The sequence below is a fragment of the Dromiciops gliroides genome, chromosome 3 (assembly GCF_019393635.1).
Source record: "Dromiciops gliroides isolate mDroGli1 chromosome 3, mDroGli1.pri, whole genome shotgun sequence".
Lineage (NCBI taxonomy): Eukaryota > Metazoa > Chordata > Mammalia > Microbiotheria > Microbiotheriidae > Dromiciops > Dromiciops gliroides.
In genome coordinates, this window is record NC_057863.1 from 243,902,337 (window position 1) to 243,927,686 (window position 25,350).

Genomic DNA, 25,350 nt, shown 5'->3' on the forward strand with positions numbered 1-25,350 from the left:
GGGCCCCCAGAAAAAGTGAGTTTTTAAAGTACTCAAATTTTTTTTTGACCTCTATGGAACTTCTAAGCAAAGAAGGGGGAACTCACTAAATGGTTTTTAGTGGCTAATCTGGGTGGAACATAAGAAAGTTTCATGTGTGGGTTTTGAGGTAGCAGAAGTAATTTTTTCTTCAAAAATATGTTCAAAGATTGTTAGGGCTGGAAGGTATCTTAGAGATCATTTTGATTCAACCTCATCACTTTGCAGAGGAAGACACAGAAATCCAGAGAAGTGAAGCAACTAACTCAAGGTCACACAGTTACAAAGTCAGGATTCAATCCCAGGTCTCTAAACTCCAAATCCAGGCCTCTTACTATTTTACCATGAACCATAGCTGCCTCCCCAATACTACTCATTTCAAAATAATACCTCACTACTTTGTGCCCCTTGGGAGGGAAAAGCTGGGGAACTGAATGGTGCTACTGAACATTACCTTAAAAAGTGATATGCTGGGGGCAGCTAGGTGGTGCAGTGGATAAAGCACTGGCCCTGGATTCAGAAGGACCTAAATTTCAAATCTGACCTCAGACACTTGACGCTTATAGCTGTGTGACCTTGGGCAAGTTACTTAACCCTCATTGCCCTGCAAAAAAAAAAAACAAAACAACCCCCCTAAATAAATAAATAAATAATTTTTTTTTTTAAGTGATATGCTTGGGGTGGTTAGGTGGCACAGTGGATAAAGCACCAACCCTGGATTCAGGAGGACCTCAGTTCAAATCCAGCCTCAGACACTTGATACTTACTAGCTGTGTGACCCTGGGCAAGTCACTTAACCCTCATTGCCCCGCCCCCCCCCTCAAAAAAAAGTGATATGCTTGGCTACTGTGGCTGGTTTAAAGATATTTAGCACTGGGAAGTAGGAGGTGGTGACAGGGGGGCAGATAGATGGCTCAGTGGATAGAGCACTGGGCTTCAAATCAGGAAGATATCTTCCTGACTTCAAATCCAGCCTCAGACACTTACTACCTGTGTCACCCTAGGCAAGTCACTTAATCCTGTTTGCCTCAGTTTCCTGAGCTAGAGAAGGAAATAGCAAACCACTCCAGTACCTTTGCCAAGAAAACCCCAAATCCGGGTCACAGAGAGTTCTGACTCATTTCTGAATGACTCAACAAGAAGAAGAAGGCAGTGATAGCAAAAAGAAGTAAGGTTCCTAAGTTTCAACTAAAAAGGCTATACCCAGAGGTTCAATGAGAATGTTTTTACTGGTCTTTGATTCCATAAATGATTATTAGTGAGCAATAAGTGGAATGATTTACTGATGAACTATTATATTGTTAAAAACAATCAAATCTAAGATTTTTCTATTTCAGCATCTGGTAGATCTAATTTTTCATTATATCTCATCATATCAATCAATGAAATGACAGATCTCAATGGGATGTTATCAATAATGAAGTTTATCTCTGTAGGATAGCACAAAAAGGTACAAAGAACACTGCCTCTAGAGTCAAAGGACTTGGATTCAAATCCCACCTCTTTTGACCCAACAGACTCTAGTAAGAAAGACACTTAACCACTCTGCTTTCAGTTTTCTCATCTGTGAAATGGGAGACCATAGGGTCATAAATTTAGAGATAGAACTCATCAAAATCAACCCTTTAATTCCACAGTTAAGGTTACTAATGTTCAGAGAGGCTTGAGGCAAAATTTTAACTCAGACATTCTTGATTCAATTAATTCTTTACAATTCCAAGTACTCTATCCATTCCATAATGTTGGCCTCAGAGGTCTCTTCTAGCTTTCAATCCAGGATCTTATGGTATGAGATGTTGTAGATAACATATTGGGATGCTTGAATGCAATAATTTGTTGTTGTTCAATTTTTTCAGTCATGTCTAACTCCGTGACCCCATTTTGGGGTTTTCTTGGAAAAAATACAGGAATAGTTTGTCATTTCCTTCTCCAGCTCATTTTACAGATGAGGAACTGGGGCAAACAGGGTTTTAAGTGATTTGTTCTGAGTCATGCAGCTAGTAACTGGATGGATTTGAATTCATGAAGATAAGTCTTCCTGATTCCAAGCCAAATGCTCTATCCACTGTACCACCTATCTGCCCTGGATGTTTTAACACAGTGCTACCAAAAAAGAAATAGAAGATTTTGTATGTATTCTTTCCAACCGGTATCACAATACACACAAGATAAAAGAGATCAGAGAAAACAGGCCTCAGTTATTACCACAATAAATTACGATTCCACTGTATTTTAGAAAAGAGATCTCGGGTACTATGAAATTAGAACAGAATGCTTGTCCTCAAGTCAGGAAGACTTGTGTTCAAATTTGGCTTCAGACACTGCTTGGCATTATGACCCTGGACAAGTCATTTAACCTATTCCTCACTTTCCTCAAATGTAAAATGGGAATAATAATAGCATCTACCTCCCAGGATTATTGTTGGGATCAGATAAGAGATTTAATATTTGTAAAGCATTCAGCACAGTGCCTGTCACAAAGGAGATACTTAATAAATGTTTCTTTCTAATGCCATCAATTTACAAAGAAACTGAGGCCCAGAAAGGGAAAGTGATATACCTAAGTTCATGCAATTTAATTCAGCAATATATTAAGGCCCTACTATGTGAAAAGCATTATGCTAAATATAGGGATACAAAGACAAAAAACGGGGGTGGGGAGAATCCCTACCCTCAAGAAGCTTAGATTCTATTGAGGAATACAGCATGTAAACAGATAATAAAATGTATAATAATTTCAAAAGAGGAAGAATGGAAAGAATTACTACATAAGGGAGTACCTAGGCTGAGCCTTAAAGAAGCTAAGGATTCTTAGAGGTAGAAATTAGGAGTGAATTTGAAGCATGAAAGATTGCTTCTGCAAAGGTATGGAGGACAAAGATGGAATGCTAACTTTCTTTCTTTCTTTCTTTCTTTTTTTTTTTGGTGAGGCAATTGGGGTTAAGTGACTTGCCCAGGGTCACACAGCTAGTAAGTGTTAAGTGTCTGAGGCCCGATTTGAACTCAGGTACTCCTGACTCCAGGGCCGGTGCTCTATCCACTGCGCCATGAATGCTAACTTTCAATGTTGAAGGAATGTAGAGAGTATGAAGCATGAGTGTGGTGAAAAAAGACTGGAAGGGCTGGACACAGACTGTGAAGTGATTTAAAGGCCAAGATGAGAGTTGTATTTTATCTAAGAGGTTACAAGAAATCACAGAAAATTCTTGGGAGAAAGGAGGCAGAGTAGGGGGGAACAGTGAGAATGCCCTGATCAGGTCTGTGCTTTGGAGAAGATTATTTTGGCAGCCATGGGAAGGATGGGGTAGATAGGGGAGGAACTGGAAGCAAGATCAATAAAAAAAAAATCAGACTACTGGAATACTCCAAGTGAGAGGTGATAAGAGCTTGAACTCGTGGAGAAATTACATGAATAAATAGTGGACATGAGCTACAGTGTGGAGGTAGAAAGAGTAAGACTTAGCAGCTGACTAGATATGGATGATGGTGAATCGAGATAAAGAAGTAGTTAGTGGAGCTGAGATCAAAACTTGATCCCTGGTCTTGTAGACTGTGCTTTTTCTACACAACACTGCATCCCTTCACTCAACCTGAGGCCCCATTGGGCTAAGTCAGTAATAAAACCCTGTACTCTGGTTGGTAGGATCATGCTTCTTTTCATGTAGAAGTCTTAATGGTGCAGGTGTATTTCTTAGTGGTCGCATTAGCAGATCTTTAACATTCTCATTCTCTCTCTCTCTCTCTCTCTCTCTCTCTTTGCAGGGCAATGAGGGTTAGGTGACTTGCCAAGGGTCACACAGCTAGTAAGTGTTAAGTGTCTGAGGCCCGATTTGAACTCACGTCCTCCTGAAACCAGGGCCGGTGCTTTCTACTTTGCCACCAAGCTGCCCCTTTGCATTAGCATATCTTGAAGGGAATTATACTCTAGTTCTTCTTTTGGTGTCTTTAATGACCACTTCCCTACTTTAAAGCATTATTAGAATACTCCTGACTACTCTTTTCAACCCTATTTCCTTCATCTTGCCCTATTCTGCCCCCCAAAATATCACGAAAGTATTGTAATCATTCTAATTCCTCTTCCTTCTCCACTCCCAACAAACTCTTAACATAAAAGCATTTTTATTAGTATACTGGAAATAACAATTGATTGAGGTTCAAGAAACCAAAATGCCAGACTAGCTGAAGCAGGGTGTTTATACAATTAGTTGTGTGATTTTGGACAAATCAAGTTACTTCTCTAGGTCTTCTTCTCCTCATCTATAAAATGAGGAGGCTTAACTAGATCCTTTCTAAGATGTCTTTTAGCTCTAAAATTTGATGACTCTATATGACATTTTCATTGGTGGGTGGGGGTGTGAGAAACTCCCTCTACTAAAGAAGGTCAGCATCTTTCTGAAATTTACAGCCTTAAAAGTATTGCCAGGGGTACTGAAACGGTAAGTTATTTCAAGCCAATATGTATCAAAGGCAAGGACATGAACTCAAGACTTTCTAACTCTACAGCCAGCAACATTCACTCTTACCTATGCAATTATATCATCAATAATGCCTTACTAACTATAAATCCATGAACAATAAAATCTTTTTTTTCCCTGAGGCATTTGGGGTTAAGTGACTTGTCCAGGGTCACATAGTAAGTATCTAAGGTCCATTCTGAACTCATGTCCTCCTGACGCCAGGGCAGGTGCTCCATCCACTGTGCCATCTAGCTGCCCCAGCAGTAAACTCTTATTTTTTTTAAACGGGACAATGGGGTCAAGTGACTTGCCCAGGGTCACACAGCTAGTAAGTGTCAAGTGTCTGAGGCCGGATTTGAACTCAGGAACTCCTGAATCCAGGGCCGGTGCTTTATCCACTGCGCCACCTAGCCGCCCGCAGTAAACTCTTAAAAACAGTTAAGTTACATAAATAGATCTTAGCTAATTGTCTGTAGAGTTAACAGAAGACCTGGAACATAGGACCATAGATTCAAGAAATGAAAAGAACCTTAGAGACTAGTAAGTTTAACATTCTTATTTTATAGTTGAAGAAAGTGGGGCACAGGGAGATTAAATGAGTTGTCCAGAGTCAAACAGCTAGTAAGTGTCTAAGGATGAAATCTGGGTCTTCTTGGCACTCAACAAATATACATTTTTCCCTTCATTCTGGAGTTCCATCCAACTATGGAAGCCTCCACCTATAGTTGCTCTTGGGAAAAATATCTGTTCCCTTCCCATTTCCCACAACTAATTTTTATTTTCTTGCATGGGTAGAGAAGATCTCAAAATGTAGGTGTTTACTAGAGTGACCCTGCTTGAGTAGAAAACTGCCAATTCCACTTTCTTGAATGATACAGAATAGTGGATATAATTAATTACATAATTAGTTCAGCCTTTAGCCATCTATCTTCAGAAGCAATTTCTCCTAGACTGGGAGGCAGCAAGTACTCTTTTTGAAACCTTCAGCAAGCTGGGCAGCTGTACTAAATAACATACAGACTGTAGTAGAATGAGGGATTTCTTTTGCCAATTTCATGTGTTTAATGTGAAATTTAGTTCTTGAATTTTTTTGTGTGTAATTCCACACATACACACGTAGATAAATGACATTGCTAGGAATGGCCCTCGATAAGGGGTGGGGGTGGGGAAAGCAATGAAAACTGACCTCTTGAGAAAGGAGGGAGAAGGCTTCTCTCTTTCTTTGCCAGGTAAGAAGGTAACTCACTTGTCCCCAAATAAAGACAGCAATCAAGATTAATAGGATCAGGTTCACATCAATAAGCTATCACATCCAAAAAACCACTTTTGTTTCCCTTTTTTGTGGTGGTTGATAATCTTGGCAAAATGTGCCCTGGTCCAAGAGTATTTTAGGAGGCCTGGGCCTCACTTGCAACTGAACATTCAATTAGATACAAATAAACAGATATTTATTAAGCACTTACTATGAGGAAGAAATTGTACTAGGCATAAATGGCACAGTGGATAGATTACTAGGATTGCAGTCAGGAAGACTTATCTTCCTGAGTTCAAATCTGGCCTCAGACACTTATTAACTGTGGGATCCTAGGTCACTTAACCCTGTTTACCTTAGTTCCTAAATGTAAAATGAGATGGAGAAGTGAATGGTAGCTATCTTCAGATACTTCAGTATCTTTACCAAGAAAACCCCAAACTGGAATCACAAAGAGTCAGACAAGACTAAACAACAACAACAAAACTGAGGACCCAAAAGAGAGATAAGTAGAAAGGAGAGGGTAGAAGATATGTGAAAAACTTGGCAACTGACTAGACATAACAGCAGAGGTAGAGAGAGAGAAGGAAGAAATAAAAAATAATAATCAAGTTTATTGTCTGTATGACTGGATGTGATGGTGCCACCAGTAGAAACACAGGAATTTGGGGCAGAAATAGGTGGGTTTTGTTTTGTGTTTTTTTGGGGAGGGGGGGGAATATCAGTTCAGGTTTTGGTATGATAAATTGAAGGTGCCAGAAGTCCTTGTAGTCAGGGAGTTCAAGTTGATGGACTCAATCTTTTTCAGCCTGCACTTGGAAATGTAGAACTGTAGCAAGGTTGATAGTAGAGATACAGACTTCGAAGAGATAACTGAAGCCATAGAAATGAATATGTTCTCCAAAAGTGAGGAGGAGAAAAGGAAGAAGAGAGGGAAGGGGACAGGGAAAGAGAGAGAGGAAATTCAAGTTTTGGGAGCTCAATAGTCTGAGTAAATATTCTCAATATCCGAGTAAAGTGGTGTGCCCAGTCATTTAGTGAGAGTAAAAATCAGGACAGGTTTTGGGATTTTAAGAGAGGAGAAAAACTAGAACATATATTATAAAGAATGTGATAAGAGATTAATAAAAGGATAGCCAATCAGTCATTAGTGCCTAAGTGAATTTAGGCATGACAATGTATAGTGAACGCAGGCAACATAGTTTTGTGATTTCTTCAGCATTACTCTACTGAATTGAAGAAGCAGATAATGGGAGATACTCAGGATTAGTTAGGAGTTTACATGAGCAAAGGGAACAAGAAAGTCTTTCTATTTCTGTGTGTCTTTTCTGCCTCTTTTTCTCTATTTTTGTCTATCTGTGTCTCTCATACACGCAATTTCCCCCCTTATTTCACTTGGCATTTTGTTTTTAATTTTCTAATGCATTTGCCTTGTGATGTTATTGTAGTTGTGTTTGTGTCGTACCTCCCTACTGTACTATATAATATCCACGAAGATAGGGAAGGTATCTTATCTAAACTTTTATGTATTTCCCAATGTCTAGCAGAGTACTCTTGCACACAAGAAACCTTTCATAGTCATTTCCACTGGGCTTGGCAGTCCTTTTATTTCTTCCCTCAGTTAAACTAAAGAATTACGGAATTCCAGATTTAGAAGCCTAAATCATATAACCTCTATCAAAACCATGAATCCTATTTACAAAAACCCTGAAAAAAAAACTATCACTGGTCTCTAATTTGGAGACTCATGGTAATGCAGAATTCCCAATCTCCCAAAAGATAGGACATTATAGTGTACACTCAGGTCTCTTCTAGCTCTAAAATAATGAAATGTAGAGAAAAGAGACCTGATAAGTGCTCAATTAGCAAGAGTGGTAGGGAGGAAGATGACTGATATGAGGCACTTATTTTTCCCATCTTTAGAGAATATTGATCGAGGTAACTCTTTACTACAAAAAAGTTTCTATTTAAATGTAAACACTTGAGAAGTAAAAATGAGTGGTTAACATATTTTCCTCATTTTGATACTAGATAAAGACTGGATAGGTGAAGGCAGCTCTTCTCCAACATTATCTTCCAGCCAAAGAAAAGTCTAGGATTTAAAGATAAACTTCAAAGTCTTTACTTCTTTGCCTAAAGCAACATCACATTTACCTTCAACTGAAGAGGGAGGAACAAGGAGAAACTGCATATTAAGGTTATACCTGCCAAACAACTACCAATGCTGTTTCTCCCAATTTAGGAACTTTAAAAAAAGGGGGGGGGGATTTGCTAACACTGCGGTTGTCACCCCTAATGAAAAAACACAAAAGTGGACACTCAGTTGTGTCTGGCTAGAGACTAAGTGAGCAACAATGGGCTGATTGTAACACTGCCACAGTAGATACAATTTCTGTCTTTCTAGTAAAGTTCTGCAACATTCTTCATAAAGAGGAATAAAACTAGAATGTAAAATTGGCTTCAGAAAGGAAGGGTCAAGAAGGTCATGGATCATATCAGCGTTCCTCTTCAGCACCTCCAGAAACACAAGATGTCTACCTCTTAGCTGGGTGAGTTAGAGAGGCAACAGGAAGGTTATCACAAGTTTGGCACCAGGATTCAGATTCCATTCATTGCCAGAGAGTCTTCTTATCAGAATTCCTGAGGGCTACAGATTGTAGAACAAACTATAACTAGGGGCAATCCACAATCAGGAGAGGCCTGGAGGTGGGGATAAAAAAGGACTCAGGAAATACCAAAAGGGGACTATGGAAAAGAAAGAGATAAGTATATGGAGAGGGGCTGAGGAAAAGGAAGAGGCCTAAAAGAGTAATTTGTGAATAAGGGCTTTTACAAACAATCACCAACTTTCATACATCCCAAGGCCTCTGAGGCAAATATTTTCCTCTGAGGTCAGAACCTCTACTAGCCAGTTTGATAATCATCTAAGAGATGACTTTCCTGTCAGAAGAGATGACAAGAGACAGAGAAAATAAAGAGAAAGATTCATGTGAATTCCTGCTATAGGTGAACTGCTAGAAGTCTAAGTTAACAAAAATTGCCATACAAGTACTTAACATTTTTAGAGATGGCTGGATGGAGCCTGGCATGGCAAAGGCTCGAAGTCCTTACTGTTTAGGGAGGCAGAGGCTGTTACATTGTTTGACTTCAGGAGTTCTGAGCTGCAACAGGACAAAGGTGGACTACTCATCTGTTTGTACAAAGTCTGGCACCAATATGGTGGGCCCCTTGTACCCAGGGGCCACCAAACTGCCTAAGGAGGGGCAACTGACCACGCCCAGAAAAATATGGCAGATAAAAGCTTCTGTGCTGATCCACTATGAGAAGGAATCTATGATGCTCTAAATGAGCATCTAAATGATGATATTCTAAAAGTCCAGTCAAATTTAAGTCACTGTGTGAGAAGCCCTGTTATAAGGACTGTCATGGATCAAATATGACTGAACTGTGGCTCCCTCATATAAGATCTCTAGTTGTGACTAGCATAATGAAGAAGCTGAGAGCCTTTATTCAGGGTTCCCATACAATAAGGGAGTGCACAGGTTATTTTGTTTTCTATTATTTGTATTACTGTGAGAATAGGCTCTGTACTCCTCTCAAAAAGGAAGAGGTTTACGCTTAGAGACTTGAGCTTGGATAAGGTGCAAAATTTCCCTGAGATAATGTCAGGATATGGTGACATGAGACAATTGAGTAGAGGAGGACTTAGATGGAAGGAGATATGCAAAACCAATGGATTGAGAAATATTCTAAATTGATTTGATGTTAAGACATTGAATAATTATGTAAATAAGTTTTCTAAATGCTCCCTTTGATTAGCTAGATTTCAGGATGTAACTCTCTAGTAACTGGCTAATGGTGAATGAGGGAGGGACTTAACATGCATTAAGGGAATAGAGTAAAAGGAGTCTGCACACTCCTATTCTTTGCACTCACTTGCTACAACACTGAATCACTACTCGAGGTGCCCTTTCTCCTGAGAAAGAAATAAAAGAGCCTTTGACACTTCACTGCTGAGTTCTGGAAAATTATTGAGTAGGGGTCATTTTCCTCTCATTACCAATTCCTTTTCTTTATTACAGCATACACTATATTCCCATACTGGTCAACTATATAAACATCTTAGTAATGAATAATATAATATATAACATTAGATCATACAAATGCAAAAATGTTCAAGTACATAGTACGATCCACCAATCTTTGAACCTTTAGAAATAACCTAGAGTAGAAAATGAGATGTTTTAGTTATATTTCTTTTCCAATTCAATAGTTTCATCAAAATAAAAGAAAATTATATCAGTTACAATCAAAGGATTCTAAGAGGGGTAAGAAGTGTATTTTTAGAATCCCCTAAGAAAAATAAGGAGAGGGTCTCTGCCCTACTTTATGAATTCAGAAAATATATTTCATTTCTACAACCACTTGGGGTTAATTAGTAAGGGATGCATTAATATAATGGACTATCCCCCCCATAATATACATTGAGTACTATTTAATGAATAACAAAAAATAACGAGTCACATATATAAACTGCCTCAAATTTATAAAGCATTTTCCTCACAAAAATTGAGGTTGGGGTGGGAATGATGATTGTGATTCAATCCTAAGACTGTAATAACATTTGTTACATTTTGTGCAGTGAAATGCAACCTTCTTGTAGGCAGGGAATTTGTATCCCCAAGGCCTATCATCACTGCAGAAATTTAATACATTTATTAATAAAATTATAGAAGGAGAATTCTCATAAAATTATTCTACTGTCAAGTAGGCTAATATATTATAGATGATCATATTTCCAAGTCAAACACTCATTTAATGAATATGTACGGTAGTATACCTGGCACAATGTTAAATGATATATGGATCATGTTTGGAAAGGAGTCACCCTCATGCAGTGGGGAAAAGTACTCTCTGGAGTCAAAGAATCCGGGTCAAAATTCTACCTTTGCTGCTAATGACCTGTAAGACCATGGGCAAGTCACTTAACCTTTCTTGGCTTTGGTTTGAGGAGATGAGACTAGACAGATTCTGAGGCCTCCAACAGCTAATTTACCAAGTCAAACACCACCTTGCCAAACACTGTTCCATGGCAGTCACTAAAACAAAGAACCCTAAACAGCCCCCAAAATTGTGAGGATCCCAATTTTAATTTCTCCCGAAGGGAGTAATAATCTTTCTTTAAACTATGAGACAGTGTGGTACAGTAGAAAGTAGAAAGTATAGTAGAAAGAAAGAGGACCTGGGTTTTCATTCCTGCCCTGTCCTAACTACCATGTGTGACTATACCCTCTCTGGGCTTCTGGGACATTATCTGCAAAATGAGGGGGGCTGGACCAGATGACCTTAAAGGTCCCTTCTATTTCTAAAGCTATCTATCCTATCTAGGTGCAATGATTATGACTTATGAGTGGAGATACAGTCTCACTGTTCTCCATTAGCACATACTTTACTCTGTAGGACTTCAGATAAGCCAGAGAAGGAAAAAAGCATTCAAAAACACCAAACCCTGATTTTATCACAGGGTACACTCAAGATGAATTTATGATCTCACCTCAGCAGGTTTCTTTTGTTCCTTTGCTGGAGTTTTTGACTTGCTCCTATATTTTGAGCAGGAAGAAAAAGAAGTGGAAGGACCTGTGTAAAGCATAAAACATAATCTCAGTCATAAATTACTATTAAAAGTATCATCCAAAAGAATAAAAACCTATCTTACCAGGAAGATATTGTAAGTTGTTATGTCATTCAGAAGATATATTTTTTTAATAGAGGTTAATAGCATTAGCAGACGACCTCCCAGCCTATATAAAAAATTGGTATTTTTTGAACCTGAAAAATAGGGTATACTTTTTTTTTTTGCAACCACACTACATAATATTTATGAACAACACAATTCAAGTTACACCTATATAAATAGCATCCTGAAAAACTGAAACTGTTAAACAGAGAACCCAGCAAGGAGAATTGCACTCTTAGCAATTTATCAAAATGTAAATCTCTGACAATTAGCTTAAAAAAAAAAAAGAACCACTGTGTTTAGCATTTTTGAAAAACTAACTTCCCACAGATGGAGGAGAATGATTATTCCCTACATCCAAGAGGTAAAATGAATCAGGCTTTGGCTGTTTAACATGTGAAGACTTGCTCAAGGTCCCACAGTAAAATGGCTAGGCTAGAATTGGAATTTAAAGCCTAAAATTCCCAGACTTGGCTCTTCCCTTACAAACACTTCTATTAAACTTTACAAGGCTTTGCTTACTGTAAGTTCATAGTCAAGAAATGTGAAATGACTATATAAATTGCATTTTTAAAAAGCACAAAATCTGCTTTTCCATTTAATTTATCTCCCTCTGATAGAATTAAAATTTAGTCTATACCAAAAGTCAAAGACACTGAACTGTGATCCCTCCCCCTGCTTTTTTTTTTAATTATAGAGGGAGGTGAAACTGTTTGCCCTCAAACCACAGGAGAAAACCCACAAGAGGGGGATAGATCACGAGACAGCTAGTACATACTACTTACTCTCATTGTCTGAACTGTCACTGCTGCTTAGATGCCTGTGGCGTTTCATCTTGAAGTATCCTGGAGAAAAAGAAAAAGAACAAAACAAAACAAAACAAGACTGATACCATCCATTCTAGCAAGCAATCCAAGTTCTCTTGTACAGCCTGCTGATTCACAGCAAGCAAATAGCATAAAGAGGAGGATTTTTGTCAAGAGTATTTTCAAACTACTGAGGAACTAAAGGTTCACACACACACACACACACACACACAGAGACACACACACAGACAGACACACACACACACACACACACACACACACCCCTTTTCAGTTATCACCAGAACAGTGCTCTGTTGCCAATGAGTGTTAAAACCTTACAATGTCAAGTGTGTCAAACATTCAGCTAGGGCTAAGATTAAAATGCTGGGACTTGGGGGAGGGGAAAAGGGAGGAGACTGGGCAGATTAGAGTATTCAACCTGCCAGATGATTTATGAAGGAACATAAACTGTATTCTCATATATGACCACGTCTGGTTGTCTCCAATAGAGGAAGAGTTGCCATGGTGGCTGGTCACCAGGAAGGGGTTGCCAGGGGTGGATGGTGAAGAGGGAGCAGAGTGGGGGGGAGGGATGCAGGAAGAGTACCATCCTGGGGCAGATCAAGGTTGAAAGAACCAAGAGGTGAGGTTGTCCTTAGATAGGGCAAGTGAGTCAGTCATGTCTCATCTTAAGAGAAAAGGGGTCAACCAACTCCCCTCAGCCACCTGCCCTCACTCTCCCACACAAGTAAAAGGAAGAACAGTTAGCCTTATTTTAAATTATAATTAGACTAGCTATAAGGAATGTCAGAGAAAGCACCCTTAATCTGAGGAGTGAATAATGCTTTGGTCTAATAATTCTAAAGGTCAAAATGTCCTTTTAAAAGTAAGGCACGTGATGGATAAATGGAAACAGGATTATTTCCTGTGTATATTACATTAATTATAAAATCTAGTATAGAATATTGGTACACTGGAAAGAAAATGAAATAAAAGGTTTTTTTTTAAAAAAAAAGGAAAAAAGCAAAAGCAAGGAGGAAGTAAAAAAAAGTAAAACCAAGTCAGTTGACAACACCCATTTCTCTGTGTAGAAAATAAGATTTTGAACTGTGAGAAGTTAGAAGAAAGCAGAAGTTCAGGTCACTGGTCTCAGTGTCTATAACCCAGTGTGAATCAGGAAATACAATTTTCAATAAGCAAAGTGAAAAAAAGCAAAGAATATGTTAAAGACAATAATCCTAACATCTAATTAGATGGATAATTTCTAGAATCATAAACTATAGTTCTGTTTGTCTTTTAGTATTATTAATTACTATTATTATCATCAAGGCTAACTTTATTTAAGAAAGATGAAATCCTCTGATTAGACCTATGTAACGATTGGAATGACACCACCTGCTGGAGACTTACTGTAGAAGAGTTCCGCCTATGAAGCGAAGGTCTTTGAGGGCAAGACCAGGAGCCTTTTCTTTGGCATCAGGAAGTGACTTTGGGTAGTGGGAGGAAGAAGGAAGAGACCAGTGCTCTGTCTCTGGCTCTTTCTGGGGGACTCTGGCAGAGAAGGGAGCTAGAAACCTGCTCTCCCTTTAATAGATAGATGAATGTAGGCCTTTCTCTCTCTTTACCAAATTCTTATTCTTCTTAATAAATGCCTAAAAGTCTAACTCTTGCTAAAGCTTATAATTTATTGGCGACCACTCATTAGATATTTTAGACAGACTAGCTAGAATTTTAGCCCTTAACACCTAGCAATACTTTTGATTGCTTATTGACTTAGGTTTAGCTCCATAGTGTGAAATATAGACCTGAAAATTAATTATATTGCAGAAATGCAAAAAAATTTTATTTATAAAGAATAATCAAAGCATACATAACGTAAATTAGGTTCGAATGTTTTAGTTTATTTCAATAGGAGCCAAAACTAATTTTCAAATCCAATATATTTCATGTAATATACAAAACTGATTATAATAATGCTGAATAATAATAGTGAATTTTCAAATAATTTTACAAATGACTGAAACTTAAGACAAGTGATAAAATTTTATTTAAAGCAAATTTTTCAAAAATATACTGCCTGCTTCTTTACCTTGTTAAATATACTGAATATAAGTTATCTTTTTATTGGTAACTGATTACTGTATTGAGGCAAGGAGGCTGTTTGCTCTGATACTGTGTGGCCTTAGAATATTATCATCCCTTTTCTCCATATCAGCTTCTACAAACATTCCCAGGAATCATCTACCTACGTTTTACTGTGTCTTAATGTATTGTCCTATAACTTAGGACGAAATGAAATTGCCAGAGGGGAAAACAACTTTTAACCAAACTCATTCTGTTATTAACCTAATTTTACACACAATTTTAAGGCAATAGGTTCTGGTTGGAGGGAGACTCCTAGATTTGTCATCTGAGTAATGCAAAAGTGATAGACTCTGAGGAAATGGTAGCTATGTCCCTGAGGCAAAGAGGATTCACAGTCGCTTATCTTTGAAAAGGAGAGCCAGGACTTGCCCTTCACATTCTCTCAATACTAAAAGGGCATTAGTGAGAAATGTGGAGTGGACTGTGGCCAGCACACCAGTGTTGTGTTTTTAGTGACCAATTAGAGTTAATGTGGATTCAGGAGTAAATAAGGATGCCACTTCATGGAAATAGAGAAAACATTAGCATGAATGAGTTGGAGTCTGTCCGATAAAGATCCCTGAAAAATCTGAGGAAGTTCGTCCAGCAGCCCCAAAGAGGTTTTGAGTTGCTCCTTCTGGTGACTTTAGGGAGTTATAAGGAGAGTGAAGAATTAAGCAGTGAACAGAAAAAGCCATCCAGCTTGTGTCCAGCTGGTGAGAATGAATGTGTGCAGACACCTAATGCCAATCTCTCCATGCAGCATTTCTAGTATTTGGAGACAGTAATGTCAAAGCCCTGGCAAATGGGAGATATATGACAGGAACAGTTCTGATCCCCCATTAGCCTTGGCATAGGAAAAGAGAACACTTGGGGTAGGGGTGAGGGAGGACAGGAGACACATAATTGGCCACAGACCCAGGAAATCAGAGTGAGTGTGAGTGTGAGTGTGAGTGTGTGTGTGTGTGTGTGTGTGTGTGTGTGTGTGTGTGTGTGTGTGAGAGAGAGAGAGAGAGAGAGAGAGAGAGAGAGAGACCCTGAAAAAAAAAGAGGGGGCTGTGCTAGTTATTTGCATTTGCTGCTAAGAAGCCTTGTCCTTTACTTCCAGGTTTGTGGCTGTCAAGCATGCGATTGAAGTTTCTAAAAATCTGAACTTGAATTTCTTGAATATTTATTCCCTTGCCTCTCCAAATTGAAAGAAGAAATATAAGATTTTCTTCACATATTTCTTTTCCTAGAGCAGGGGTTCTTCTCTTGGGTCCCCCATGAAAAAGTTAGATCAATCTATAAAACCTACATTAACTATAACAGTACATTCTGCCACTTTTCTTAACTACTTCAATTCATGTGTGTGTTTGCTTTTTTTCGGGGGGATGGGAGAGTTCTCTACATTGAGACAATTTTCTGGGTCTTCTCTGATACAACAGACAGGGAAAGTTCAGAGCCATACTCTCAAGACCAAAGTTTGGACCAAGAGTGATTGCATGGCACTGCCTTGCTCTTTCAGGGAGTATACAAGAATTTCCATTTCAATCAAGTAAGTATTTTTATCAGATTAATAATATGCATTCTTGGGGGCAGCTGGTGGCACAGTGGATAAAGCACTGGCCCTGGATTCAGGAAGACCTGAGTTCAAATCCAGCTTCAGATATTTGATACTTACTAGCTGTGTGACCCTGGGCAAGTCACTTAACTCTCATTGCCCCACAAAAACAAAACAAATAATATGCACTCTTAAAATGCTGCTCGTGCCTGGAAAGGTCAAACATTAGGAACCAGTAGAAAACTCTAAGTGTGTCTATTAGGTTCTGTTGTTAGGACTTAAAAGGGTTCCTCTGAAGAACCAGATGAACCATGCTGAAAGCAACATGCCCCTTTTAGCCTGCCATGTTTAAGGTAAGACCACGTGACTTAACTAGAGCTGCCACCACCACCATTACCACCTGGGATACAGAAAGAAAGGGAAGGGCTATAAGAGAAAGGTACAAGGGCAGTCTATTGACCCCACTCACTGGTTCTTGTGAAAGGCTGCTCCAAGCTCTTGGAAGTATGGTGGATAAGATTCTAAATGTCCATCTTTAGTCTCACTCAAGAAAGTTGAAGAGGATCAGGTGTATAACAGAGAAGTATAAGATCCTGTCCTGTTATTTCTGATTGGTTTTCCACCTCTGGATTCTCATAGGACTATGCCAGTTAGCTGAGAATCTAGAAGTCTAGGCACAGTAAATTATATATAAAGGAGTTCTAGAAAAAGGGCAACATGGGAAGGGAGAAGAAGCTAGCTAGGAAGGGGAGACATGTCTAGGGCAGGAAGAACCCACCGGCCAGATTAATGGTTGTCGAAGTGCTACTTTCTAATGATGAAGAATTTATAACACAAGTCCTCCCAAGAACACTGGAATGCAAATTTTTGAAATAAGGAAGAATGCCACCTCTTTACCCTCCATGAACACATTATATAGAAACAAGTGTGGTAGCCCAGGAAACCTCTGTTTCTACAAGAAAGACAAAACCCAAGAAACACGTTCTCGCTGCTCTTAAGATGCTCCTTTAATTGGCTGATACTCTTTCCCTTTCTGGATGCTCCTTTGGAAGCTTCCATGTTAGAAAATTACATGCCCTATGCCAAGGTTTCTTAAACTTTTTCCACTTGCAAACCCTTTTTGCCTGAGAAATTTTTATGCAACCCCAATATAGGTTATTAGGCATACAAATCAAACATTTACTGCCAAATTTTTTACAACCCCCACATTCAGTTATGTGACCCCACATGGGGGTCACAACCTACAGTTTAAAAAGCTTTGCCTTATGGTACAGAAGAGTTCCAGGGAACTCATGATAGAAGAGGATCTCCAAATCCAAGGGGAAAAAAAAAAGAACTGTGGAGTATAGATGCTGATTGAACCATACTATTTCTTTTGTTTTGGGTGCTGTTGGTTTTTTTTTTCTATTTTGAGGTTTTGCATCACTGCTCTGAATTTTTCTCTTGTAACAGGATTAATGCAGAAATAGGATTAATGTTATTGTGTATATATATATATGTGTGTGTGTGTATATATATCTATCTATATGTATATGTATATAGATATATAGATATAACCTATATCAGATTACCTGCTGTCTAGAGGAGGGGAAGGGAGGGGAGGGAGGGAGAAAAATCTGAAATTGTAAAGCTTGTATAAACAAAAGTTGAGAACTATCTTTACATGTAACGGAAAAAATAAAATACCTAATATAAAAAAAAAAAAGCTTTGCCTTGTGCAACTTCACTAATTAGCTGCTCTTTGCCTGTGACATCAGAGGTAGGAAACCACTGACCTAAATGATACCCCCTTTAGCCCTCCTTCAAAAACTCATGGCCATTACTCATATCACTGACCAACAACTTTGAGTGAGAGGGAGGAATTCTTTCACACTAATTAAAGTGAGGAGAGGCTGGTATAACCTACATGGAAGTTTTGGAAGGTATCTCATGTAGGATCATCATTGTCCTCTCTCCTCTCAAAGTCCAAAGATCATCTCCAGAATTGCTCCCCTGCTAGCTGAGTCCTAAATATATTCTATCTCCTCCAGTAGCTAAGTCCTGATAGCATCTCTCTTTTCAGTATTGATTCAAATGCATTTTTTTTGTTTTAACCCCCTTTTCTTCCCTTGTATCCAGTATATATCATAATGTGTCTCTAGACACACAAACACACTACACACACACACACACACACACACACACACACACAAAGAGCCTTCGTATTAAACAGTGATGATAAAAAGCCTTCCAAAAATCTATATGATGCAAATTTATAAAGATTAAGAGCTATTTCACAATAGATAAGGGTCCAAATTTACAAACAGCAATTTCCAGAAAAAGAAATACCAACTCTCAGCAACTATTTGAAAAGGAAATGGATATAATTAATTATTAAAGAGATGAAAACTAAAACAACTCTGTGGTAGATTACCACTTTATGCCCTCAACCTGGCATGCAGTGTAGGTGCTAATTTGTTCCTCATGAAGCTATGAATCAGTCTATTTTGGAAAGCAACATGGAATTACATATAAAAATTTCAAAAAATGTGTATGTCCTTTGACTCAACTATCCTACTAAGAAGTTTTTATATGAAGGAGGAAATTAACAAGAAGCCAAAATCTATCTATGCAAAAATAAATAACACTATTGGCAATAGCAAAAAGTGGGAAAGAATTACATGCCCAGCGAATGGGAAATGGCTGATTAAATTGAGGCATATGAATGCAATGGAATATTCATATATCATAAGCAATAGAAAATATTATATATTTAAAGAAATATGGCAATGTTTATATAAAGTTATACAGAATAAATTTAGTATTTTGGAAAATATACTTACAATGCCTAAGTAAATGAAAATAACATTAAATGTTATTTTAACATAACATTAATGTTATGTTAACTTAAGCAACAGAGCTTAGTTTAAATGTAATGGACAATGGGAACACTACCTTGTTAAAGTGTACATATACAGATTTCTTTTATTTTAATGAAATGTATAAAAACAAGTATTTAGTCATATGTACAGTTTTTTACAATCTTTTGTTGTTTTGCTCATTACATTTTGCTTTTCATTACAAAAATTATCTAAAATATTTCTATTAAAAATTAAATTAACTTTTAAAATTAAATGAAAAAGCATAAAAATTAACACTGCATTACCTGAAAAAATAGATATTCAGAACTCATTTTTTCAGTATCCTTAGATAATTTTCATTGTACTGACTTGAATTAAATTTAGTGCTTTTATTTTTAAAATAACTTTCTGGGGGCACTAGGTGGTGCAGGGGATAAAGAATGGCCCTGGATTTAGGAGGACCTGAGTTCAAATCCGACCTCAGACACTTGATACTTACTGGCTGTGTGACCCTGGGCAAATCACTCAACTGTCTGCCCCACAAAAAAAAAAAATAATAACTTTCTGATATGAGGGTATCATTTGCATATAACTTCCAAAAGTGGAATAAATGGAAAAATATAGTTCACTGAAAATCCTTACTTTTCCACAATAAATATTTTAATGTATTACTGAAGTGCTAAAGCATATACATTGCACTACACTTTTAAATGGATGTTCTTGGACATCTTGGATAATAGAAATTTTAGGTTTTTCGTATTTGGAGAGTTAAAGTCACTTCTTTTGAATGATTATGCATTTCATTTAGGTGATTCTACAATATTCCAATGGGAGGAAGGTCTATATTTTTAATACCAATATTTTTCTGATAACACTCTAGGGTTATAAGTCAGAGAACTGAAGTCTCCAAAGTAGTATAAGTCTCCAAAGAACTGAAGTTGAGAATGATCTAAAGGATGATTGCCCAACAAAAGACAAATGGTGGTTGTAAATAGATAACATACTACAAACAAGGAATTACAAAGAAGTGGCATAAAAGATGACATTAGTGAAATACATGTGGGGCAACTAGGTGGCGCAGTAGATAGAGCACTGGCCCTGGAGTCAGGAGGACCTGAATTCAAATCCGGCCTCAGACACTTAACACTTACTAGCTGTGTGACCCTAGGCAAGTCACTTAACCCCAAATTGCCACTCCCCCCAAAAAAAAAACCCACAAGAAAAGAAAAGAAAAAGACAGAAATACATGCTCAGAAAAGACAGTCTGGTCAAGTCAGTCAATTAATATTTATTAAATATCTTCTACATACCAGGCACTTGCTAAGTGCCAGGGAAACAAAGAAAGGCAAAAGACAGTCCTTGTCCTCAAGGAGCTTACATTCTAATGGGAGAGACAACATACAAACAAGCTATCTATACAATAAATTAGAGATAATCAATAGAGGGAAGGTATTAAAATTAATAGGGATTAGGAAAGGTGGGAATTTAGCTGGGATTTAAAGGAAGCCTGGAAGTGGAGAAGAGGAGAAAGAATTCCAGCTATTGGGAACAGCCGGTGAAGTTGGACAGTCTTCTTTGGGGAGCAGCAAGGAAACCAATGTCACTAGATCACACAGTATGTGGGGGAGGGGGGTAGTATAAGGTGTAAAAAGTCTGAAAGTTAGAGAGGCAGCTATGAAGAGCTTTGAACACCAAAGAGAAGATTTTATATTTGGTCCTGGAGATGATAGTGAGCCACTTGAGTTTACTGAGTAGGGGAATGACATGGTCAGATCTAAACAATAGGTAAGACCTGGTCACATGGTCACAGGAAGGGATAACCAAAGGAAAGCACACATTACACTGATATTCTTTCACACTGTTGAGAGAATTTAAGAAAGGCCTACAGCATATTGGGTATATAAGGTGAGCTTATGGGAGAACACAGATAAGAACTTCATAGGATGGACAGGAACAGAAGATTTGTTGAAGGGAATTCCTACATAAATGAGATTACAGATCAATTTAATGATCTAAGCATACTTTTCAAAATTATTCCACATTAATATCAATTGCACAAAATTTTTTGTCTGTTATTTATATATCTATAATCTCCTCTTTGGGGCACAAAGAAAAAAAAATGGTAAAAGGCAGAAATCATTCAACATATATAGACAAAAGAAACATCATATTAAGTAATGAGATAGGTAAGAAGTCAAAGTTGGGAGGTAACCCAGTCTATGACACTTCTGTAGCGGTGTCATACATTCTTTTTTTTTTTTTTGCAGGGCAATGGGGGTTAAGTGGCTTGCCCAGGGTCACACAGCTAGTAAGTGTCAAGTGTCTGAGGCCGGATTTGAACTCAGGTACGCCTGACTCCAGGGCTGGTGCTTTACCCACTGTGCCACCTAGCTGCCCCTATACATTCTTTTTGTTGTTGTTGTTGTTGTTGTTGTTGTTTTTTAGTAAGGCAATTGGGGTTAAGTGACTTGCTCAGGGTCACACAGCTAGTAAGTGTTAAGTGTCTGAGGCCGAATTTGAACCCAGGTACTCCTGACTCCAGGGCCGATGCTCTATCCACTGCACCACCTAGCTGCCCCGCCCCTATACATTCTTAAAAAGAAGATGATCTATATTCATTTGGAACTAATCTGGAGAAATTTTATGGAAAAAGCGAAATGAACAGAATTTTGAAAAAGGGAAGGTTCAGTACATGGCTCTGCACAAATGAGTAAAAGGGGTATTCTAATAGGAGTCAACTTGATTAAGTCCAATAGGAGTGAAATAAGAATTAAAAACCCTTCATCAATTAGATATAAAAGGTAATTATGGAATCACAGTAGAATTCCCAAAAGAAGGACTGGAAGGTTTGGGGGGGTACATGATTCTTACTGTGATATACACTGGAGGAAGAAAGAGCCTGGAGACAGGAAGGTCACCTAGGAAACTGCTGTACAACTTCTATAGTATTTAGAAAAATGTTTTAGTTGAATATATCAGCACTCATCTAGGGGGGAACATGCAGGTGTATTAAAGATTTGACTCTCTATTGAAAAGATAAATATACATTCTATTGTTACAAACTTTGTGAATTCATTTAAACCTTTCATATTTGGGTTTTATGTATGTACATATGCACATATGCACATATGCACATATATATATATATATATGGATGGATGGACAGACGGACAGACAGACACGGCAAAACAGTACCACCAACCCCAAACCTCCCTCTCTCTTTAATTGGGAAAGGATAGCAATGCCTGCTTTCTTCTCTCACCAGCCCTAAGTTATTTTCAGCAACAATTTCCAGAGTGACTAATAACTTTGTAGTTAAACAATATTTTGTTCATAGTTGGAAAGTAAATTACAAAAAACATTCAAAGATTTGAACTTTCATTTAAACTGCATAATCTTTTTTAAAAAGTAACATTCGTTGGGGCAGCTAGGTGGCACAGTGGATAGAGCACTGGCCTGGAAGTCAGAAGTACCTGAGTTCAAATCCTGCCTCAGACACTTAACACTTACTAGCTGTGTGACCCTGGGCAAGTCACTTAACCCCAATTGCCTCACTAAAAAAATATATATATACTAATTTTCAGTCTACACCAATTTCTCCTAAAGTTTTGGTTATCTATCAAATTCTTTGTTATAGAATTGGCCTAAAGATTAAACAAATTTTTATATCACCCAATGATTGTTTAGTGCTTTCCCTAGCTATATACAGCTTCCTTACACTAGTCCCATAGATAGGGTTCTCTAAACTACATATGAATATAAATTAAACAATTTTAGAGATGACTCTCAAGGTGAATTCCAAGCTAATTAATGATGAAGATAGAACAACCTGCCCACTGAGAAGAATCTATATTTTACACTGAATAAAGTCTATGATTGCTTCATTCAGTCCTTTAAAATATGCTTTATTATTTCCATTTTACTAAATCATGATAAGCAAGAGTCTAATTTATTTTCTTAAATCTATGGTTTCATATTATTTAAAATATTTCCCTTTAATTCCCAGAAATGTATAGAAGAGGGAATTATACAGACAGAACTGTGTTATATTTGTTCTAGGAAGGGGAATTAAACATGAAGTCCCCAAAGGTATAACTCAAACTTTAAAAAATAGCAATTGGGGGCGGCTAGGTGGCACAGTGGATAAAGCACCAGCCCTGGATTCAGGAGTACCTGAGTTCAAATCCGGCCTCAGACACTTGACACTTACTAGCTGTGTGACCCTGGGCAGGTTCACTTAACCCCCATTGCCTCACCAAAAAAAAAAAAAAATAGCAATTGACAGCAAAATATTAATCTTAGGACATTTCTTTGGTCTTTGGGAATATTCAAAAGGAAGTGGAAAGATGTTAAACATGGTGGGGGGAGAAGAAAGGGAAGAGAAACATTATTTATTTAACCTTCCACAGTTAAATTGTACATAGTAGAAAAGGGAATAAAGACTAATCTGTTAAAATAGTATCTGAGATGTCTGATATACTCAGTTACCAAAAAGCCAGGTCTGAAGATAACTATACATAAAATGCAAGTACTACATAAATATCAACTGCTATTATTATCATTATAGCAGTTGCAATTTATATAGTACTCACAGTTGTAGTAGTAGTGTGAGGAGGAGAGAGAGGAAGCCGCCGCCAAATCTTGATGATTATAATATCTAAAATGAGATAACATATGTACCGTGATTTGCAGACCTAAAAGAGCCATATAAATGCTAGCTATTATTTTTTTTCCTAAAGTGCATTTCTGACTGTCAGACTCTCTACCCCATGCTTCTCCACAATAAACTATAATGGCTCTCTATTACCTCTCAAATCAAATATAAACTCCTATGTTTGTCATTTAAAGCTCTTTACTATCTGGCTCTTGCCTCGGTGCTCTTCTGCTTTCCTTTCCTTATTGCACTCTGCATTCTGGTCATACTAGCCTACTCATTATTACATGATATTAATCTACATTTTCTCCATCACTTTCTTAGAGTCTAGACAATAAAACAACAAATCAAGCCCTGATTTGTGGTATTTGCTGATTTCCAAGGTGTAAATACACACACCAAAAGTTTAACAATAGACTCAAGGGAGGTCAAGCTGGTTCCAGCTCACCCCTTGGTCTCTATTCAATAACTATTTTCTTACCACTTGCTCTGAAACTCTTGCTATTCGGCTCCTGTCCCCACCACTCTACTGAAACTGCTTTGTTAAAAGGCAATCAGTGTTGGCGGCTAGGTGGTGCAGTGGATAAAGCACCGGACCTGGATTCAGGAGTTCCTGAGTTCAAATCCAGCCTCAGACACTTGACACTCACTAGCTGTGTGACCTTGGGCAAGTCACTTAACCCCCATTGCCCCACACCAAAAAACCAAACAAACAAACAAAAAAAAGGCAATCAGTGATATCTTAACTGAGAATTCCAATACCCTTCTCCCTAGATGTCCTGCACAGCACTAAACATTGCGGAAACCTGCCCCACCCCCACCTTCTTGATATTCTTTTCATAGTTAAAGAGATGACTGGTTCTCCTCCCATCTAAGCACTCACTGTCTTTTCCCCCTCTTCCTCCTCCTCCTTCTCCCATCATGTGGGTATTCATCATGACTCTATCTGGATCCTCGTCTGTTTCTTTCTCTATACTCTCTCCCTTGGCAATAGCATTCTAAGATTTCATTTATCACCTAAACAAAGATGGATCTCAAATTTACATCTCTAGTACTAAGACACATGAACTGTGTAGAAGGCATTGCCATCCAGATATGCTAACTCAAACTCAAAATATCTAAAGAAGAGAGTATTAGTTTTTCCCCAAAATTTTCCCCTTCTTTTACATTATTGCTACCAGAGTATCTAAGAAACTGTCTGTGTGTCTAAGTACAAACTAGTACATTCACAGAAGGTACAGGCCCATTTGAGGGTTCCCCAAATTCCTTGTACTTAGGACTGCCACTGCTTCTGTTAGCTACGGAGTAGCTATTTGAGGCAGGGGTGAGATCTGGAAAGGTTCACAAATTAGATAGAAGGGTCCAAGTTTCAATATACTCACCATTGACTGCATCCTGCTAGTTCCTTATATATATAAAGTCATCTCTTTTTATAAATGCTAATTGCTATTCTTTGTACTGTGATAACCTTTAACTCAAGGATGTCGAAGTGCTTTATGGACAAATATATTCATCTTCAAAAGCATTCCAGCAGAAAAGCAGGTTGCTAAACAATTAGCAACACTTTTTGCCAATAATGACATTTCAGATAGCAACAAGAATAAGATCCAGGGCTCTGAATCTCAGTCTACTGAGGGACAAAGAAAATAAAATAAAAAATAAAACTTCACACATCTGACCCAAAGAGGGATCAAAGGCAGCTACATAGCTTAGAAGAAATCCTTTCCATTCTAAAAAGCTACTGTGGGTGGGTGTGGAGGGGAAGTGAGCTCTGCTCTTTATTTCACCTTACTTCACCTCCCCACCGAGTTTTAGATGTCAAGACTTCTCTTAAGAAAAGACATTCCTATTCATTTAGCCACCAACTTAAGTTCAGAGTTTAAGCAACGTGGATGATAGAGTTTCTCCAATAACTACCA

The 25,350-nt window shown here is 38.0% G+C and overlaps 1 protein-coding gene across 3 annotated transcripts in view; it reads right to left on the reverse strand.

The window, feature by feature from the left end:
- JADE3 (jade family PHD finger 3) overlaps positions 1–25,350 on the reverse strand; it is a 208,109-nt gene that overhangs the window by 71,619 nt on the left and 111,140 nt on the right. The window contains exons 3-4 of one of the 3 annotated variants that reach the window (XM_043997751.1): positions 12,250–12,309; positions 11,282–11,364 (exon numbers count right to left, since the gene is read on the reverse strand). The exons of 1 other annotated variant lie outside the window; for it this stretch is intronic. In XM_043997751.1, coding sequence (XP_043853686.1) covers positions 11,282–11,364; positions 12,250–12,298 — 132 coding nt within the window. In that variant the 5' untranslated portion in view covers positions 12,299–12,309. Of the gene's footprint in view, positions 1–11,281; positions 11,365–12,249; positions 12,310–25,350 lie in introns of those variants that run through there. One more of the 3 variants, XM_043997753.1, reaches the window with a different exon arrangement.